This window comes from Protomyctophum parallelum (genome assembly GCF_964188405.1).
Source record: "Protomyctophum parallelum genome assembly, chromosome: 3".
In the NCBI taxonomy this organism is placed as follows: Eukaryota; Metazoa; Chordata; class Actinopteri; order Myctophiformes; family Myctophidae; genus Protomyctophum; species Protomyctophum parallelum.
Window position 1 is genome coordinate 7341357 of NC_139698.1, and position 20452 is coordinate 7361808.

Consider the following 20452-nt stretch of genomic DNA (forward strand, 5'->3'; position numbering starts at 1 on the left):
AAAGTCAACAATGGACAACAATGTTTGTATCTTGGACTGATACAAACTCAAACATAATGAAAATGGTTCCAAATGTCAAAGGTATGCCTGCGTGCACGCTTGCTTGCATGCTTAATTTTTCATTGAAAGCACAGTTTAAAAGTTTAAAAGTTCAGCACCTCAGCATGGTTGAAGCGCATGTGGTTGGCGATGATGTTGGCTGGCAGGGTGCCTGGGTGGACGAATTTGGTGTTGAAGGAGCGTGGATAGCAGAATGTGTTGGCACACTCCTTTTTGGGGAACGCCACGGTCAGGTTGTGGCGCTCGGCAAAGCGGTACAGCAGGTTCTGCATGGTGCTGCTGCCCGTCTTGTGGGTCTTCAGGAAAACCACGTTGGTCTGTTTGGGCGTCAGGAGGACTGGCTGGTAGGGATGGTGAGATAGGTGAGACAGGCCGAAGGCTGCATACATAGTCCTGGAGGGAGAGCATTTACAGTTAATTCATTGACTTATAATAATGTCTGCCAGACTTATTATGGCACAACTGTGACTGTCGATCCTCAGGTGTGTTCTTGGTGATATGTTGTTTTGTGCTTTATGGTTATGTGTTGTTTTTTTATTGTTGTTTTTGAACAGACTGAACACAAATATCCCTTCGTGGACAATAGTGTTTTATTGGGGCCTGGGCACTGCACAGTAGTGCGAAGCCCATTTGAAATCGCAATGATTATTATTCGCATTATTTTATCCACAACAAATCACGTTTTTGAGGCGCTAAACATACTCAAAGTTCCGCAAACTTTGCACACCACTTTTTTTTATATATATATCTTTTTCTTATCCCACGTTTCTGCAACCCATTTTTTCACCCAGTGTCAATTATCTAATGTAATCCTGGGCGCTACACTTCCTCTGCCAACCTGGGAGGGCAGCGGACTGACCTCATGCTTCCTTCTATGCATGAGGAGTCCAAGCTGCTTCTTTTCACCTGACAGGGGGGAGTTTGCCAGCCGTACGTAGCACGTGGAAGGAACACACTATTCCGACCAGTTCCTTTCCCCTCCATCAGGCGCCCCGGCTGGCCAGGGGGAGGCAGTTTAGAGACCAGGATTACTGCATGTTTTTGTGAGGGTATCTACCCTAGGGGACATGGGGAGAACATGCAAACTCCACACAGAAAGGCCCTTTCGCCAACCCCGCCTTGGGTATGGGTGCTGATTACACGGAGGAGAGATCACGGCCCCAGCGGGAATCGAACCCAGGACCTTCTAGCTGTGAGGCGACAGCACTACCGACTGTGCCACCGTGCCCCCGCTATATATACATGTTATACAGGGTATAAATCATTTTTGAAACAAATAGATATTTTTTTTGCAGTCACTTTGGGACAAATAGCAGCAAGAGTATTTAAACAGCATAAAACAACCTCATATTGAAGATGTGTTTAAAGGTAGTACAGGAGCTCTGTTTGTATATTTGATATTACCAAATTAAGGAAGCCATGTTTGATTTAGTCTTTAATACATTTTTTGTCATTTGGAATGTTTTAGTTTGAGTCTAGTTTTAGTCGACTAAATATCATGTGATTGTAGTTGACTAAATATACATCTCTCTCTCTAATCTCTCCCTCTCTCTCTCTCTCTCTCTCACTCATATATATATATATTTTTTCTTTTTCAGTTTTGTCATAGTTTTAGTGACTGTGAAGGACAGGTTGTTCATTGCAGGAGCGCACAGTGTGGTCACTCACCATATCAGCAGGACGCTGACAGCCACCAGAACCAGGAAATCCTTCCGTAACATCTCTGTTTCACTGAGACTGTGGGAGGAAGACCAGAGATCATTCACAGAATGATATGAAACTGTACGGTCATATAGAGCAATCGTCTCTCCAGGCTATTGCCTCTATTGTCGTGGTATTCTAGATCAATCAGCAATAGATGAGGCAATAGCCACAATTAGCCACTTGCCCAAATGTGATGATGGCTATGGCTGTTTTAAGCCCAATGAGTGTTTTTTCATGCAACACTAATGATTGTGTATAGCCCCCGGCCTGGACCCAGCCCGCAACAGCCCTGCCAATCGGGCTCAGCCCTGTTGGCACGGTAGGTTACGCGTTGGTCTGGCCGCTGGCGAGTCGGAGCCCCGGGTTCAATCCCCGCTTCCGCGCAATGCTACAGTTGCAATGGATTCAGAATCATCAAAACCCCCTAGTTTGACACGTCAGATGCTACTTAAAGGTATATTCAGTGATTTCACTTAATTCAAATATCTTTTTTATTAATTTTATTTTTTATAATCCTCCCTACTAGAGTGTGCTGACCATATAAGGAGTTCCTCCCTGTCCCCAGTGAGCCCCTGGGGTCAAAAAACCGACTTTCAACCCCTGAATTTACAATGATCCTGGACTAAGCTAAATTTTTGTATTTTTCCAGTTTTTCATGTGTCTATGAGGCGACAGTACTTAATTAGACACCCTGGAGTCGTTTCTATGTGCAATGGTGTATTAACTTGTATTTAGGGTTTCTTAGGAGAATGAAACTGAAGTAAATGAGCTAAAGTATATTACTATATATAGCCCATAAACATACATAAACTTGACTAAATACTCAGGCAAAGATGCGGAGAATGAGTCGACGACCGACAGGCAAATGAAAGTTTCCAAGTCCATTTTATTGTAGAGTACAAACAAAGACAGCATCGCACAGCCATGGAGCTGGAGCCCCAGCCCCATGGACCTGCTCCTTCAGCCTGTCGGCTTCCAGAGGAACACACACAAGTTACATTTTCAGTAGGGTTTAAATACAGGTTAGAACAATGAGATCAAAGAGACATGCATGGCAAAAGGTGGTCTCAGGTTCCCCACCCCCACTGTCCCAAATGGTATAGTGGTCACTCATGTCCAGTATAGGTGTTTGCCTGCAGCCAGCTGCTATCAGCCAGCTAGATCCACTTAGCATACAGGAACCCCTGTGTCTGTCGAGACATGTTTGTTAACTCACTCATGAGAGAACAAAGATCCACTTTAGTTTAAACCTGGTGAAACAATTTAGTCTGTCTAGTTTAACATTACTAATACTAGGCTATATTTAATGTGAATTGTGATTCCAATATACATCATATCCTCCCTTTGAGGCAACCTTGCCTCATAAAACGAATATTGAACACAATTTACCGTAGTCCTCCCTTTTGCACTGACTGGCTTGAACATCAGAAAACATGACACACAAAGAATCAAATTAAACAGTACAGTATGTATACAAAATCGGTCATTCGTACATATATGAAAATTGACATAACTGGTAAACCATATTACAAAAATCTGACACTGAAACACAATACAGTCGCTGAATCCAACCCCTTTTGCTTATCAAAGCACCCATAATCATCGAATCAAAGTGTGTTACAGTTTTCAAACTTGGCATCTGAAGCTCTTAGCTTCAGCTAATGTCAAGGATAAAGTTGACCATAATCATCCATAAAATGATTCGTAACTTTCGTTATTTTTAGTTAACTCCTCTTTTAGCACATGCAGAAAGCACTCATAATTTATATCTAAACACTCTAGAATACCAAGGCTCACAAATAACCAATCTACTGCGGCGACCGTAACGCTACACTCTTCCCTTCATGCACACCTGACCACATCTCTGTGATTCACCGTCACTGTTAAAAGAGCTGTACGTTTCCAGATCTCATGCATGCTTAAAGGTTACTTACTTACGTTAAAATCATAGTGTCCTATATACCTTTAGAGTCTCCCCACATGTCATAGCATAAATACCTTGTTGACTTTACCCATTCACAAATTTATTCGAACATAAATAAGAACTTTATGCATAATTAGGACGGTTGACACTTATGCGTACGACAGGAGCACTGCCTTTCGCCTGACAAAGAAACATCAAACTAACTTTACTCCGGTAAATATCTCTATTCAGTTTCAAATCTCCCTTAGGCATATTCATCCCCATTAAGTCAACTTCTCTAATTAAAAACCCGACACATAAAATCAACATACAGGCCCAGTATATGTTGAACTATAGACAAACGTAGACATATACATTTGAAATCAAATGGAACGATATCCATCTGATATAATAGAACTATACTACTCTGTAATGTTGCCATCTTCTTCTTTCCTTTGTCTCACCTTCGAGTGTTCATTCCTCAGCCAGCGCGCACAGGCCAAACGAAGTTGTGTTGCAGTACAAATACGCACCGCATGGCGTAGGCCGCTCTGTTATCGAGAGCTGCCCATTGTCCGAAACCGTTCATTCTGAATTCTGATCTGAATTCACTTTTATCACCTAGAAGATGATAAGGACGAGGACAGCGAAAACAGCATTGAACTTTTTCTCACCTTGATCCGTGCAGCTGAACGAACATTTCGAGGTAGGCTAGAAAGAGCAGCATACAGAAGAAGTTTCCTTTGTTCGTACAGAGAAAAGATGGACTTTCCTTCTCTCTGTTTAACAAATTGTACGTCGCGTTTGTTTTCAACATGAAATAATAATAGGCCTCATGTTGGTATGTGTTTGTCGTATAATTAGATAAGTTGAGTCATATAGCCTAATTATGAGTCAATGAGGTATTTTCCTATAGATATGAAGAGATATGTGTTATTATAGTTAAACTCTGGCGCGTCAATGCTTTCTTTTTGGATATCACCGCGGGTGTTGGCTGATATTGTGTATTTACTGTGTATTGGCATTGGAATAGCAGAGTTTATAATAAAACATGTAGGTTATTGCATATAAAAAAGTGCTCTTGTAACAATAGGAGCTGAAAGCGGCATGTCTTGTTTAAATGTCAGTTAACTGTACTAATCATTTTTCCATTATTCATATATGTATGGGTGTCTGTTTGAAAACCATTTTTGGGAAGTTCTGTACTGTAATGCTGTTATTTTTGGTTTCTTGAATGTATTGTTCAGCTGAGGGTCAAGGGGGGTCTAAGATAATTATGGTTCCATATTTTTAGGTGACCATCTGTGATGGTCAAGGGGGGATATGAAGAATATGGGATTCCATAATTATACAATGATCTTCTTCCTTGTGTGATTGACATGCTCTGTCCTTCTGCAGTAGACCTATTTTTGGTGATTAGCATCTAGGGTGTCGGCTTCCCAGGGTGATATATCCTGGAGCCGAACTCCGGTGGCTATTTGTATAACAAAGGAGTTTGAGACAGACAGGTGGATCAAAGACTTTGGTTTTACATATTATGCAACAAATGTCGACCCCCACGCCAATGTAGAGTGCTTAAAGTAGTGACTCAGAATACAATCAGTTGTCAGTCAGTGGCGCAAGCCTACATGGGGAGACGTGAGCCACTTTGCTGGCTGGCGTGAGCTTAATTATGCTATGCTTCACTGCTGTGCTGTACTTCGTTGAAATAAACATCATGGAACATCGAATCTCGTCTGTCTGCCGTGCACAATTCTCCTCTGTATGGTATGAAATATACATCAAAACCCTTGACAGTCAAACGGGCCAATGAAATAAACATTATGAGCCCCTAACCCCTCTTCCTTTATAATACAAATACAGCTGTGGGTGCGGCTTAAGTTCAGGTGGATCCCCATTCCCCACCCATCACCACCCACCAGGCCTCCAAACCAGGCATACTTAATGAACTGGTGGGCGTGTCCACATAAAAGCATGATTTTAACAAATACTGTACACTTTTTGGAAAAAGTGCTTCCTCCTTATATTATAATAATAGCCTACCTGATGATCATGTTTTAGGGTGGGAAATAATCGTGGCACTCCGTCTTTAAACATATCTTTTGAAATATATTTTAAAGGTAGGAAAAGAAAATGGGAAAAAGGGGGGGGGCGGGGGAAGCACTAATATAAATTAATTGTATGAAATAGACTGTCAGAGGGAGAAAGAGGAGAATGGAAAGGAAGAATTGAATATTGTTTCTTATTTTTCACTGTCTGTCTGTCTATGTCTACACTTTCTGTAATGCAAACATGGTGCTCAATAAACACAAGATAAAAAATGATGTATGAAACATGCTTATTTACAAATGTAATTATTGTGAGTAAAAAGTAACATAAAAGTAGGCTACTTAAAAGTAATCAAAGTAAGTTAAATGTACTGTATTTGTTTCACCCTACAGCAACCATCTATTAGACCGTAACAGCCATGTTTTCAACGTTTTGGACTTTTAAAGTTATTCCACTGAAACGCTGATTCTATATTCAATACAATTTCTGTTAAACAGTCATATTTGTACATCAATTCTCCCATGGATATGTGAGGGTAATCCAAAGACAAATGCAAAAAGGCTATCTTTAACAAAAAGAGTATACATATGCCAACAATACTAGCAATCAGACAACTATAAAAGAAATGTCAACTGTACAAAGCGTGTCATGGTTGAGGAGGAGCGCTATATATACAGGCTTAACCCATTCTGACCTGAGATCAGATTCATACGAGGTTTCCACTGGACACACACACTGGTCTGATTAACCCATTCTGACCTGAGATCAGATTCTAAAAATGTCAGTCGTTCTTCGATTATTCAAAAATAGCAGACCTACAAGCTCGTATCGCGCCACTCGGTGGCGCGATACGAGCTTGTAGATCTGCTATTTTTCAATAGCTAAAGCATAGCATGATGCTGACACCAAAATTCGTGCCTGTTCAGAATGGGTTAAGAGTGAAGAGAGCCTATACTGTCAGCTGTCCAGCAGTCTAAATATTATTCAATAAAATTTCACAGGCGAAGTGATCGGCAAGGTAAATGTAGGCCTATATGAAAACACTACTGTCCCATATTGTGCAAGTGAATTAAATGGAATAACATTAGATTGTGGGTTAATAAATATAGATCCGTTGAGAAGAGAACCCCTGGTATACACTTTACACTTTACAGTATGCTTCTAACCGTTTGAGTGACTGTATGGCCTCGAGTCATATGCACTCTATGACATAAACCATCCTGCCATTCTGCCAGGGCGAGTTCCAACCTTTTGTAATGGATGCATACAATAAAATGCATTCAAAACAATCGGGAAAAGTAATAAGGATAGGCTACATGGTTAATAACAGTACATAGGACATTATAGATTTTATAATATTACATACATACATAGTTATACATACATAGCATAGCTTCCTACTCACAGCGTTTCTGCCGTGGCTCGGCTGATTCTTCTTTCCAACCCAGTGCATTTCCTACACCTGTCATCTTGTGTCACAGTCTGAGTGGGAGTGGGAGTGTTTCTGAACCACCTGCATTCTATCCCCTGCAATCCTGTGTGACCTTCCACACACCCAAGCCATATTCAAGCCTTACTGACTTCTGTTTGCTTTTTCTAGACCACGCTGACTGCCTTTGGATTTTGACCTTTGCCTTCTACTGATTTGATTTTTTTGCCTGCTCCTTGCCTGTTTTGAAGTTTGTGGATTAAAACCCGTTTCAGTGACTTTTGTGTCTGCATCCTGACTGGGAGGGTTACTTTTAAAAAGGAATCCCCTACAGTTACAAGCTACTTGCTAAAAAATGTAGTCAGTAACGTAATCCCGATTACTCCCTTTAAAAAGTAACTACAAGTTACTTTCAGTTACTTTTGGATTACTTTTAAGTAAAACTCAATTTAATTAGATAATACAAGTTTTACCATTGATAGACAAGAATGTTGAGCCATTGAGAAATTAAGATAAGGACAACTGAAATATGGTTAAGGTCATTTAATTAAGAATTTGACCTCTCTGAACAGTTACATTACTGTAGAGTCATTCCTGGCTGACACTCATTTAGATAGACATGGCATGAGTTTAAAACATTGACTAGAGAGTAAAGACTCATTTATATAGTCTACATAGAACTCAGCCCTATACAATTATATTTATACCCCGTAGGCTACTCTTTAAATAAAAAGCCTCATTGTATTTGACCTAAAAGAGAAGACTGCGCAACCCATTATTTATCCCCAATCCAATATATCATATCGTCACCTTATTAAACTAATGGCCTAAGTCATTTTTTTGCTATGTTGGCCTGTCACGTGTCCCCCCACTGTAGTGCGTGCATGTGCACATCTTGTTACCGGGCGGACCGGGGGGGTTTCCCAATCACCCAAATCACTGAATGCTCCTTTAAAGATTCCATATTTGTGGTTTCAATAATTGGGTCTTATCAGTACAGTTAGTGCTTCCATCACACGTTACATAACATGAGAAAAGGGCCATTTAGGTGCAGAGGTGAGTGGGTGCGTGTCATACGGTTATTAGAGGTTGCTTGCTTTTCAGAGGACAGTGTTACTTGAGGTCAGGAGGAGATCAAGTTCTACCAGTTCTACCTTATCAAACCCAAACTATTTGGTTTGGTACGGTAGCTTCGATAGTTTGTGACATCTTGATGAGACATCCTAGAGACAGTCTTAGACCTTGCATAGTTGTGATGTCATGCATGAGAATGGACAATGGAAACAGAAAGATAAGAGTCAAAACCATCATGTGCATGTACGTACATGATGGGTGATTAGATAACGATAAAAAGAGCATGCCAGGATTTAAAGAAATGCACCGTCACACCTAGTTCCATGCTAGGGCTACTAACTTTGATCAGAGGTGAACAAGCTTCTAAGTGGATATTGTGGACGCCCAGGCTGCGGATCACTGGTCTCCACGGATTAGGATTGTGGAGAGTTATTATAGTTATGTATTGTTACACCACCAAGATCAAGCTCAGTGAGCAGATGGAGGTTCTGGGTCTGTAAGCTCAGTGAGCAGATGGAGGTTCTGGGTCTTTGCTGTTTTTCTCAGAGCCTGTATCTGCCTAAACTTAAGAAAAAAGAAGGAAACACTTTCTCTCAACGGTGAAATCGTTTTTCAGCAAATGTATTTGCTCAGTACTGCCCTCATTTGCTTTTGTAGCAAATACATCCTTCTGAATAGAAGTGTTTTTGCTGCACCATTTTCCACTGTAAATAATACATAATAATAGGCTGCAGACACATGTGGCTGTGTACAGACATGTTGATGACCCCTGGTCAGGAGACTGATTATAATAATAATGTTGAGGCTGAGGTTGTGATTGATGTGCACTTTGAGATCAAAGTTAAGAGACTAGGGGCTCCATTTCCGTCACCGCTAAACCCCTTATCCTAAACCCCTTATCCCTAAACCCCTTATCCCTAAACCCCTTTGCCTTTTTTACTATTTTGAAAAACATTTTTGAATAGTTCAACTAGCCAATCTACATTGACACGTTGTGAGCTTGTAGACTGGCCATTAATTTTAACTATTAAAATTTTTTATGCAAAATAGTTTAAAAAAAGGCAAAGAAGTTTAGGGATAAGGGGTTTAGCGGTGACAAAAATGGAGCCCTATATCTCTAAAGAACTACATACATCATATTAGATTATGATCATCTTTACAGTGCTAGCCTATTACCAACTGCAATCAATGGCAAACCACTTCACCTGTGGGCAGTGTGCAATTTGCAACTTGCATTCAACTGCATGTGGCATATTATCACATTATTCTGTTGTATCTGTTGTGAGATCTTAATTTTATTGCATATTAAAATAATAACTCTAGTTTTTGGATAAGGCAGGTTTGGGGCCACAATGCATATAGTAAAACAATAGCTGATCTACAGCTCAAACTGTGATGTGTTTTGAGCTCGTAGATCTGCAATTATTGCAATTCTTTTTTATTGGAATCCTGAATAATTGTTTAGCTATTTCTGAATTAGAATCCTGAAAATGAACGTTATTATTTAATTTCAAATACATTTATATGAACTTAGATGCAAATATATTGGACATAAAAGGGCAGAAGTAATTTGGCCTAAATAAGGTTTATAATTGCCTAAGTTAAAATGGCATGTTCAGATATTGGCCTAAGTCATTCCATCCTTACATGTTACATGATTGACATACACCATTATTTGTATGTCAATAGTCATATTTCTTCATATTTTTTGGAATTTAAATAATTAAGAAATATAATATATTCTACATTTGGCACAGTTTTTTGTGTTTCCTGAAAACCTTGAAAAAATGACTTAGGCAATTTGTTTAATAAGGTGACGATATATGCTCTCCTATCTAGTATATCTGCAGTGTTGCCTGGTCTGATTATTATAAGCCACATTGGGCTCATTTTTCTGAAGTTGCTTGTAAATAATGGTAGAACGGTTGTGAGCTTGTAGATCGTCTATTTTCAAATAGCCAACATATATAAATATGCACATTGTTTAATGGGCGATATATATAGCTTTGAAGTGCTCGTGTGGCCTTTTATAGTCGCTTCTTTTGGGCTTGTTTCCATAGACCTGGTTGCTTATTTCTCTCGCAAATTGGCAACACCGCCCTGACGCAGCAGCAGCCTCCACTGTGAGGATTTTACACAGAGTCAGAGAGGTGCGCGCTGCGCTCAACTCCAATCCATTCCGTTTGGTGTTATAATAATTTATAACTTGTTTGTCAAATTAATGAGGGGAAGGGGAGAATGTAATCCTCATGTAACCCCCGTTACAACACCCCCGTTACTGTAATCCAGATTACACATTTTAAAATGTACTCTAAGACGTTACAGTTACGTTTTTTTTTTACTCTGATTACAGTAACGGATTACATGTAATCCGTTACTTCCCAACCCTGCTCCTGAGTCCTTTCCACGTGTGCCTGACAATCTGTAGTGGTAGAGATAGATAGATAGATAGATCTTTATTTGTCATTGCAACGTGTACAACGAAATTAAAAGTGCCAACCAATCAGTGCATCATATCACAAAAACATACTGTACAAGATAAAACAAAAACACACATAACTTCTTGTTATTGCACAACCCCAGCAGCACTAATGCACAAACATGTAATTTTCAGCTATTATCGCACAACAGACCCTTATTGTACTTAAGATAATAGATAGTAATAATAGAAGGTAATAGATAATAGATAATAGAAACTAAAAAGTGTCGCAGCAACAGATCATTTTTTAGCAGCATTGAGTGCAACTACCGCTGTGGGATAGAAGCTGTTACTGAATCTGTTGGTCTTGGACCTGATCCAAGACCTAGGCTACTACCTAGCCCGCAACAGCCCTGCCAATCGGGCTCAGCCCTGTTGGCACGGTAGGTTACGCGTTGGTCTGGCCGCTGGCGAGTCGGAGCCCCGGGTTCAATCCCCGCTTCCGCGCAATGCTACAGTTGCAATGGATTCAGAATCATCAAAACCCCCTAGTTTGACACGTCAGATGCTACTTAAAGGTATATTCAGTGATTTCACTTAATTCAAATATCTTTTATTTTATTTTATTTTTTATAATCCTCCCTACTAGAGTGTGCTGACCATATAAGGAGTTCCTCCCTGTCCCCAGTGAGCCCCTGGGGTCAAAAACCCGACTTTCAACCCCTGAATTTACAATGATCCTGGACTAAGCTAATTTTTTGTATTTTTCCAGTTTTTCATGTGTCTATGAGGTGACAGTACTTAATTAGACCTAGGCTACTCCTACATCTGTAGTGGTAGGCTACTCCTACATCTGTAGTGGTAGGCTACTCCTACATCTGTAGTGGTAGGCTACTCCTACATCTGTAGTGGTAGGCTACTCCTACATCTGTAGTGGTAGGCTACTCCTACATCTGTAGTGGTAGGCTACTCCTATATCTGTATAGGCTACTCCTACATCTGTAGTGGTAGGCTACTCCTTCAAAGGTATATGTCAAAGAGGCAGGGCTGTTGCACAGCTTAGTAAAGGCCTCCTCCTCAATCAGGACCCTAGACTCTGGAACAGCCTACCCCTCCACATTCGCTCTGCTACCTCATTAGAGGTTTTTAACTTAAAGGACAACTTTAGTTTTTTTCAACCAAGGTTCATGTTCTAGGTTGTTATTGGAGAAAGTAAAAGATGAATGTTGAATTGTTAATTATTTTTCATTTGCTGCTTTCTTTCGTTTTAGCGATTTTAGCTATTTTTGACAGGGGGGCGGGGGCATTCGAACATAGGGCTAAATATGTATTTTTTTTTACCAAATTTGATAGTGATTTTTTTTTTATTATTATTTACTATAGTCCTACTACACCCCAGGAAATTACATCTGGATACAAAAGATCACAGGATCTACTGAATGTGAAGGGGGTTACTATAGGGGGGCTGCCAGTGTTGTATGGCTCAACAGGTCAGTTTGTCACCCCCTTCACATTCAGTGATCTTTTGTAGCCAGATGTAATTTCCTGGGAGACTATGGTAAATAATAAAAAAATAAATCGCTATAACATTTTGTAAAAAAAAGACATATTTGGCCCCGTTTGAATGCCCCCGCCCCCATGTCAAAAATAGCTAAAATCACAAAAACGAAAGAAAGCAGCAAATGGAAAAGAAAAAAACAACACTCATCTTATACTTTCTCTAATAACAACCTAAAACATGAACCTTGATTGAAAAAAAACTACAGTTGTCCTTTAAGTCCCTCTGTGGCCTTCGACAATGCCTGATTATGTAAATGTTATTGTCTATTCAATATTTTAGCTGTGACGTGGGCGCCGCCTCCTGAGATATTTCCGGGTCCTACTTTTGTGTTGCTTTTGTGTCCCCATGGAGTTATACTGTGACGCTCCGTCGGACTAAATCTGAGACGAAAACAACCACGAAAGTCTAATTTTACCGCTTTCCTCGCAACAACAAAGCTGTGCTGCTCTCCAAAATCTGGCTGTGACAGGCCGTCTGTCCCACATGGAATACTATCGCCATTTTATTTGATTGTGTCAAATAAATCCTCATAATGCAAACTAGATTCAACATACTCAAGCCTGCACACATTCTAAATATACCCAAGAAATATTTTACCGAGCAAATGGACTGTTGCCACCTTCAATAATAATGATAATAATAGTCTTTATTGTCTCCACATCATATATTTTTGTTGTCATGGACACTTGTACAAAACATTAATAATTCCACTCGAGTTGGAAGCATTAAGACCCATTTTAACCCTCAATGGCTTCCTTTCTGAAAAATAACGTCACTGTAAAAAGATTCACGCGTTTAGATATTCAATTTACAATGGGATGCGGACGGGAGCTGGTGCCACTTGGACCCGGACGTAACGTAGCACTACAAAATGACGTCGGACTTAAATACTGAATATAGCTTTATTTATTCTTATTTTGTATTCCTGTTCCTCCACATTGTTGCCATGCCATGTGGTAAAAGACCCGCGTGGGGGTTAATCCCTCCCTGGGGGACTGCACGAGCATCAGGGACACGTGCACGCTACGGTATTTATGTGAACTTGGTACACTATGGAAATACCCATCAAATAGTAATCTCAGCAAGGCATGGCTTCTTGGTTAGAGTGGGTGACAATATTATCACACGAAAAGATCAAATTACCTACCTAGGTTCCATCCTGGAGGCCAATCTTTCCGGTGATAAGATGGCCACCAACGTAATCAAAAAAGTCAATCAAAGAACAAGATTCCTTTACAGGATCTCCTCACTGGTCAGCAAAAACACCTTGAAGACCTTAACAGGAGCCCTCGTACAAGGTTTCTTTGACTATGCATCCACCTCTTGGTACCACAGCACCTCAAAGGCCCTTAAAACAAGGCTCCAGACCTCCCAAAACAAACTGGTCAGGCTCCTACTTGGCCTCACCCCCCGAACCCACCTCACCCCTGCCCACTTTGACAGACTGGGATGGCTTAGGGTCGTCGACAGAGTACAGCATCTTGCAATGGGTCTGGTCCACAAGATTCGATACACCACCAAGATACCCATGTACCTGTCTAAATACTTCCTTAATGTAAACGAAGTCCACACCCACAACACCAGAGGGAGTGCAACAAACCATGTACAACCCAGATTCGGCACAAACAAGGGACTAAATTCTTTTCGCTCCTATGCCACCAAAATGTGGAACGCCCTACCAACAGTCATTAAGACATGTGAATCCCTTGACTCCTTCAAAACCGCTCTCAAAGGGCACCTACGGATGGCTGCAATTCGAAACTGGCCTCTGTAAAATCTGAATCCCCCCCACCCCCCCCACCCCATTTTCCCTCACTGTATATTGTATCTTTTCTTTTTTTTGCTTCCCATATGATGAATTTAGCTACATAGAAATGTCTATTTGTATGTCTCTAAATGTTTGTATGTCTTTAAATGTTTTGATGAATTGAACAATGTGGACCCTGTTGTAAACAAGTGTAATGCTTAATTGGGTCGTCCACTCACAGTTGACAGTCTTTGTATTGAGTTTGTGCTTAAAATGTACTGTAAATTCTACAAACTGTTAATAAATATTTCAATCAATCAATCAAAACCAGCAGTCAGAGAATCCTTTAACCCATTCTGACCTGAGATCAGATTCATACGAGGTTTTCCGCCGGACACACATACTGGTCTGATGAACCCATTCTGACCTGAGATCAGATTCTAAAAATGTCAGTCGCTCTTCGATTTTTCAAAAATAGCAGACCTACAAGCTCGTATCGCGCCACTCGGTGGCGCGATATGAGCTTGTAGATCTGCTATTTTTAAATAGCTAAAGCACGACATGATGCTGACACCAAAATGGGTGCCCGGTCAGAATGGGTTTTAAAGAACTGAAATACAACATCCTAAACATAACAATGAACACTGAATAAAAACATACTCCCATCTGCAAGGTATAGGCTATAGCCTATAGCCAATTTGACAACAGACAGTTGCAAAGTAAGCAAAAACAATTGTACCATTCCATGTAAGTGTCACAGCTTGCTATATACGTGCTATAATCCTTTACATGTCAGGATGACGGATAGACCGACGGTCCTTGTAGTTTGATCTACATAGGATCATAGGGGGAGTGGGGGAAGGACGTCGCTCGTAGGCAGCTGGGTCCAAATGGTGTGTGTTGGGTGTGGGCGTGCACAGACATTTAGAGGGGCAGCTGGGTCCAAATGGTGTGTGTTGGGTGTGGGCGTGCACAGACATTTAGAGGGGCAGCTGGGTCCAAATGGTGTGGGTTGGGTGTGGGCGTGCACAGACATTTAGAGGGGCAGGTGCTCAAGTGAAAAAAAGGGCACCTTGTGCAGTGAAAAAAAAAAAAATATGTTAAAACATAATAATATAATAGTAACTGTATCCAGCTGTCTATCATTTTTCAGTGACAGTTAAACATCTCCTCCACCAGGGGGCAAAAGGCATTAAAGCAACAGTGCCTGGGTCCATTATTGCGCATGCGTGAAACACGTTGATCCGGAACCCAGAACTTCCGGAAGTAGAGTGTGTCTTTTTTGGCAACAAAGAAAGGCTAGTTATTTCGCCAGTGTGAGTTTTTTCATGGTGGCGTGAACACAGCGCGTGGTGAAAACCGTCTCCTAAAAGAGCTCAAAATGTGTCAAATGGAGTCTGTACGGCTGAAGATAAATGAACACATGACGTCGGTGGGAGAGGAGATATTGAGTGTTTTAGAAAAACAACAAAGTGTTGATGTTTGTCGTGTGAAACTTGATGTCAGAGTGTTTGTGTTGGAGCGCCTCACTGCTGCTGCGGCGTCCATGTTCTACCTCTTCCAGAGAGAGATAGAGACTCTACACAACATCACACTACACACTGCAGGTATGTGTGTTACACACAACATCACACTACACACTGCAGGTATGTGTGTTACACACAACATCACACTACACACTGCAGGTATGTGTGTTACACAACATTAAACCGATCGAACTACACACTGCAGGTATGTGTGTTACTTTTTGCTGATTTCTGATCGTCTTCGCCTTTGTTATATTGACGTACACACACACACACACACACACACATTCCTCTCTCTCTCTGTCGCTCTAATTAATTAGTCTCAAGTCGCACAGCTGCGTCTACATTCTCCCGGCGGATCCTGCCGGGAGCTGCCTATGCCATAGGTGGACCCCGGCCAGGCTATGGTTCAGGTGCAACTGCAGCCTGTTTTACACGATCGCTACATTTACAATCAATCAACTTTATTTGTTCAGACTCAGGGTCCAATAACAACAGACAACATAAAACAGTACATACAGAGAAGAAACACCCCTAACCCATAAAAACATCATTTTTACAATAAACATTCATACCAGTGCTTCCAGAAAGCAGACCGGTACCTGGTGCTACTGAGGCTGGGGTTACATAGCAGCATAATTATGCAGTTTCTAGACTCATTGAGCCGACACATAAATTTATACATCAAGTGTCTCAGTAATGCATGAAAGGTGTAAACTCCCACACTACAGAATAACTCACTTGCACTGCTCCACCTTGGTTTGTTCAATAATATACGCATGCAGTCATTATAGGCAACCTGCAGTTTATACAAACTTGCTTTCTTAAATTTCACCCACAAGGGGGCGGTATAGAGGGGAGTACAGTATGCTCTAAAAAGATTAACTTTAACCTCAGGTGAACATGAGCGGAATTTCCTCCCCAGCATGTTTGCCTGAGCATACAGTATACGGCGCTGCCTATACAGATCCTCATCATCAGACAGTTGGTCAGTTATCACATGTCCCAGATACTTGGCTTTACTGCAAATGGATAACACCTGATCAGATAAATAAAAGGAGGGAAAGGAGAGGTCTTTATCCCCTTTCGTCCTGCAGAACATTACTACGCTCTTTTTGGCATTATATTTAATATCATATGCTACCCCATATTCGGAGCATACATTTAGCAGCTGTTGAAAGCCAGCACTACTGGGAGAGAGTATTGCCAAGTCATCAGCGTACATCAGATTGTTTACCAGAGAGTTTCCAATCATACACCCTGTGTTACAGTTATTCAGCTGAACAGAGAGGTCATTCATATAAAGATTAAATAGGGCTGGGGAGAGTAACCCCCCCTGCCGGACCCCATTACCTACAGTAAACGGAGCCGAGACCCCACTTCCCCATCTAACCTGCATGCTCTGGTTAGCATACCAGTATGCCAGGATTCTTATGATGCTGTCAGGCACCCCCCTTTCCCTCAGTTTTAGGAACAGCTTCCGATGACAGACCCTGTCAAAGGCACGGGAAGCATCAATAAAACCAACTATAACAGAAGAATTATGGCTTTTGTAGTTATCGACCACTTCCTTTAAGGCATAAATGCAGAGGTCAGTACCATGTTTAGCCTTAAACCCAAACTGATTGTCAGTAGTATTAAAAAAGGAGCCTAAACGAACTAATAGGATCCTTTCAAGGACCTTGGACAATACACTGGCAAGAGCAATAGGCCTATAATTATCCAAGCTCCCCACTTTTCCTGCCTTGTCCTTGATAACTGGTACCAGAGTGACAGACAACATAGAGTGTGGCAGTAATCCATGTGTCATGAGACCAGTGAGACATATGGCTAGTAGAACCGCAACCTTAGGGCTGGCATGTTTAAGATGCTCTGCAGTGATTTGATCTGAGCCGCTAGCTTTGTTGTCAGATAGCTGCGTTATAGCTTGGAGAACCTCATTGGCTGTGACACCAACAGCGTCACTGTCATGCATAATTCCCACTTCATAGGGGTCACTCTTAACGCAGTTGAATATATCAGAGTAGTGCTGCCTCCACACCTCTGCGATATTGTCCACACCAGAGACACCCTCCATGCTGCATGGCAAAGGAGTGTTATTTCTGTTCAGAGCTCTCACCTCCTTCCAGAACCCTGTAGCATTATGGTCAAGGAGCTTTTCAGCCATAGAGTCCGCTCTCATCGTCGCTTCCTGCTTGCTAACGAAGCGTATTGCATATTTATACCTGGCATTAGTTTGCTTTTTATGGTCCAGGAGAGGTCCCTGTCTGGGCCGACCTGCTAGTACCCAAGCCTTATAGGCCCTCTTTGCCTCTGCATGATGTGCAGCCACATGCTTATTCCAGCCAGGCTTAATATTTTTATTCTTATTATGAAAAGAAAGAAAGGGTCTACTAGCCTCATACATAGCCCCCACAATAGATTCATATAGGGTACAAAGGTCCTCGTTGTGAGAATTTATATTACAATTGACATTAGCACATAAAATTGCATCATAGGGCAAAACTACATCGCTCAGCGCAACATCAGTTCTCTCATAATAAGCCAAGAGATCATCATTAGTGAGTTTAGACCAATCTATCTTCCCCTTACTGATGCTATCTACATGTTGGGACAACTCAGGGAGACTGTCCACATCAAGCACTAATATCACAGGCACATGGTCTGCCATAGATGCCTCATAGTCAATCTGCATAGATTGTATAATAGAGTGAGCATCAGCGGTGCTTCTACAGTGGTCAAGCCAAGATGTTGAGTGCCAGGCTTCACTTATATAAGAAAAGCTATCTGCCGGTAAGAGCACCCGACTGGATAATATAAGGTTATTTTCCTCACAGAAATGGATCATATGTTTAGCAAACAATGAATGTCTGTCAGATATGTCTGCATTCAGATCACCACAGACATAAACACTAGTAGAGTGATTATCAGAAATAAAAGAGTTAATAAAAGCTAATCTATTTAAGTATTCATCCTCATTCTGTTGACATTCATGTGGTGTATATACATTGAGTATAGTGAACACTTTGAGAGAACGTGTATAAACAATCAGATTTCAAATATAAAGTGCTCGCCACGTGGGCCACGTGGTGAGCACACAGAGTACACTTGTAAAAACACAGAAAAATAAGGTCCCACACTGAATCGATCTCAGGAGATGTTTCAGTCATGCAGAACTGTGAGACTACCGTTTAGGTCTTCTGTGATCTTATCAGGAATGTTGGTCTCCTGGTCAGTGGCGGCTGGAATGCCCCACGGGCCCTGAGGCGAGATTGACAGCTCCCCCCCCCACACACACACACACACACCACCCGGCACCCGGGAGTCGAGACATCCCTCCCTCCTCCCACGTGTGCGCAACACGCGCGTTAAGAACGCTTCAATAAGTATGTACACACTGAAAATCGTTTAATGGTCCACTCCAAAACTGTACAAATATATAGCCCATAGGTCTATCATGACTCTATGATATATCTATTCTAGGCCTATGTGTTTGCCAGAAAGGTCCATTGAATGTTGAAACAGAATAGACATTCATATATAGTAATTAGGCGGCCTATTAGCCTATATGTGTCCATCAACTTAAAGTCACGGAGCATGGAGGGTCATAATCATAAAAAAATAAAGAATGATCAAATCGCGTTTGTCTTCTCTTCTACTGTGAAGGACAGTGAAGCCAAGCTGGGTCATGCAGGTCTCTCTCCCATCTCTCTCTCCTATGATCCCATCTCTCACACACAATTCTGGAAATTCCTGGAATAGTGGAATACAACAGGAGAAAACGTTTCAGCACCACGGAGAGTGTTCTCCGCACTGACGCGGTGCGGGCCGTGAGGCCGCGGCGGTATATAAAGCAGACAGATAATAAATACTATTTTAGACTAGAGTAAGAAAAGGGCAGTTTACTCACCTATTTGAAATGGCATACGACGAGCCTTGCATTGTGCAAAATCATCGACAATGTCTTTAATGTCCAACTCCCGGGCTCTGGTGTTTTCAATGGACAGGATTGCAAGCCCACTCAGTCTCGCCTGCCCCATGGTGCTCCGCAGGTAGGTCTTAATACGTTTTAATTTAGAAAAGGATCGCTCGGCTGTCGCCACGGTCACAGGTAACGTCAGGAATAACAGCATGGCAGTACACACCTCAGTGAACGAGGAAGTTATGGACTGATGATCCACAAACAGCATTTTTGCAAGCTGGAACACTGACGACTCCTTAGCGATCTCTTGTTTAAAACAGACCCTGAATGACAGGAGTTGAGTGGCAAAGTCATTTGCTAGGTCCCTGTTGTAGTGGTCAGATAGATGTTTTGCCTTCTCATATAGCTCATCGTCTCCTGCATGCTGGAGGGTCATGGGGTGCAGAGCCTCAAACATGAGAGAGGTCTCGCGCATACTACGGAATCTGTGGGACAGCTGGTTGATTATTATGTCCAGATTGTCATTGAAAATATTTACTCTGAAATAGCTTTCTGCATCGGATAGTCGCTCATCTTCACACAGCTCGTCAAAATGACGTTTCTTTCTTCTTACTCTTGTAGGGTCTAATTCGAAGGTAGTATGAGCTCCCCATTTGTCTGCAAGCGTCTGTGCAGTTGTCTTTGCCTCATCAAAAGCATGCCTGTACTCAGACAAGACTTTTATCGCATTCTCCAGCAAGTTCGAGGCTTTCTGCATGTCCATGTCTGTGGTTTGGAGTAATTTAGAGACAGCATTAACACTCTCCAATATATTCGTCTGGAGCACCACTAGACAAATGAAATTAAAAATTTCCATTGCTTTCTTCAATCCCGCTGCTTCATTACGCTCAGCCTTTTCACTAATTAGAGTTATTTTTGTCAGCGCTTTCATCACGTCCACATATCTGTGTATAGCAGTAATAGCAGTATAGCAGTAAGGGAGGTATGTCTAGAAGACCAACAGGTAGGGCATAATCGCTTCAACGTGATGTCTGGGTGAGATGAATCATCTGTGGAAA

The 20452-nt window shown here is 41.5% G+C and overlaps 1 protein-coding gene across 1 annotated transcript in view; it reads right to left on the reverse strand.

Moving 5' to 3' along the window:
* The window catches only part of LOC310856512 (uncharacterized protein), a gene marked incomplete at both ends in the record, with an annotated part of 43435 nt that extends 23566 nt beyond the window's left edge, over positions 1-19869 (reverse strand). Inside the window, 5 exons of the mRNA XM_083761984.1 lie at positions 159-453; positions 1729-1797; positions 16438-16511; positions 17457-17605; positions 19383-19869. Coding sequence (XP_083618110.1) covers positions 159-453; positions 1729-1797; positions 16438-16511; positions 17457-17605; positions 19383-19869 — 1074 coding nt within the window. The remainder of the gene's footprint in view (positions 1-158; positions 454-1728; positions 1798-16437; positions 16512-17456; positions 17606-19382) is intronic.
* Between the last annotated feature and the right edge of the window lie 583 nt (positions 19870-20452).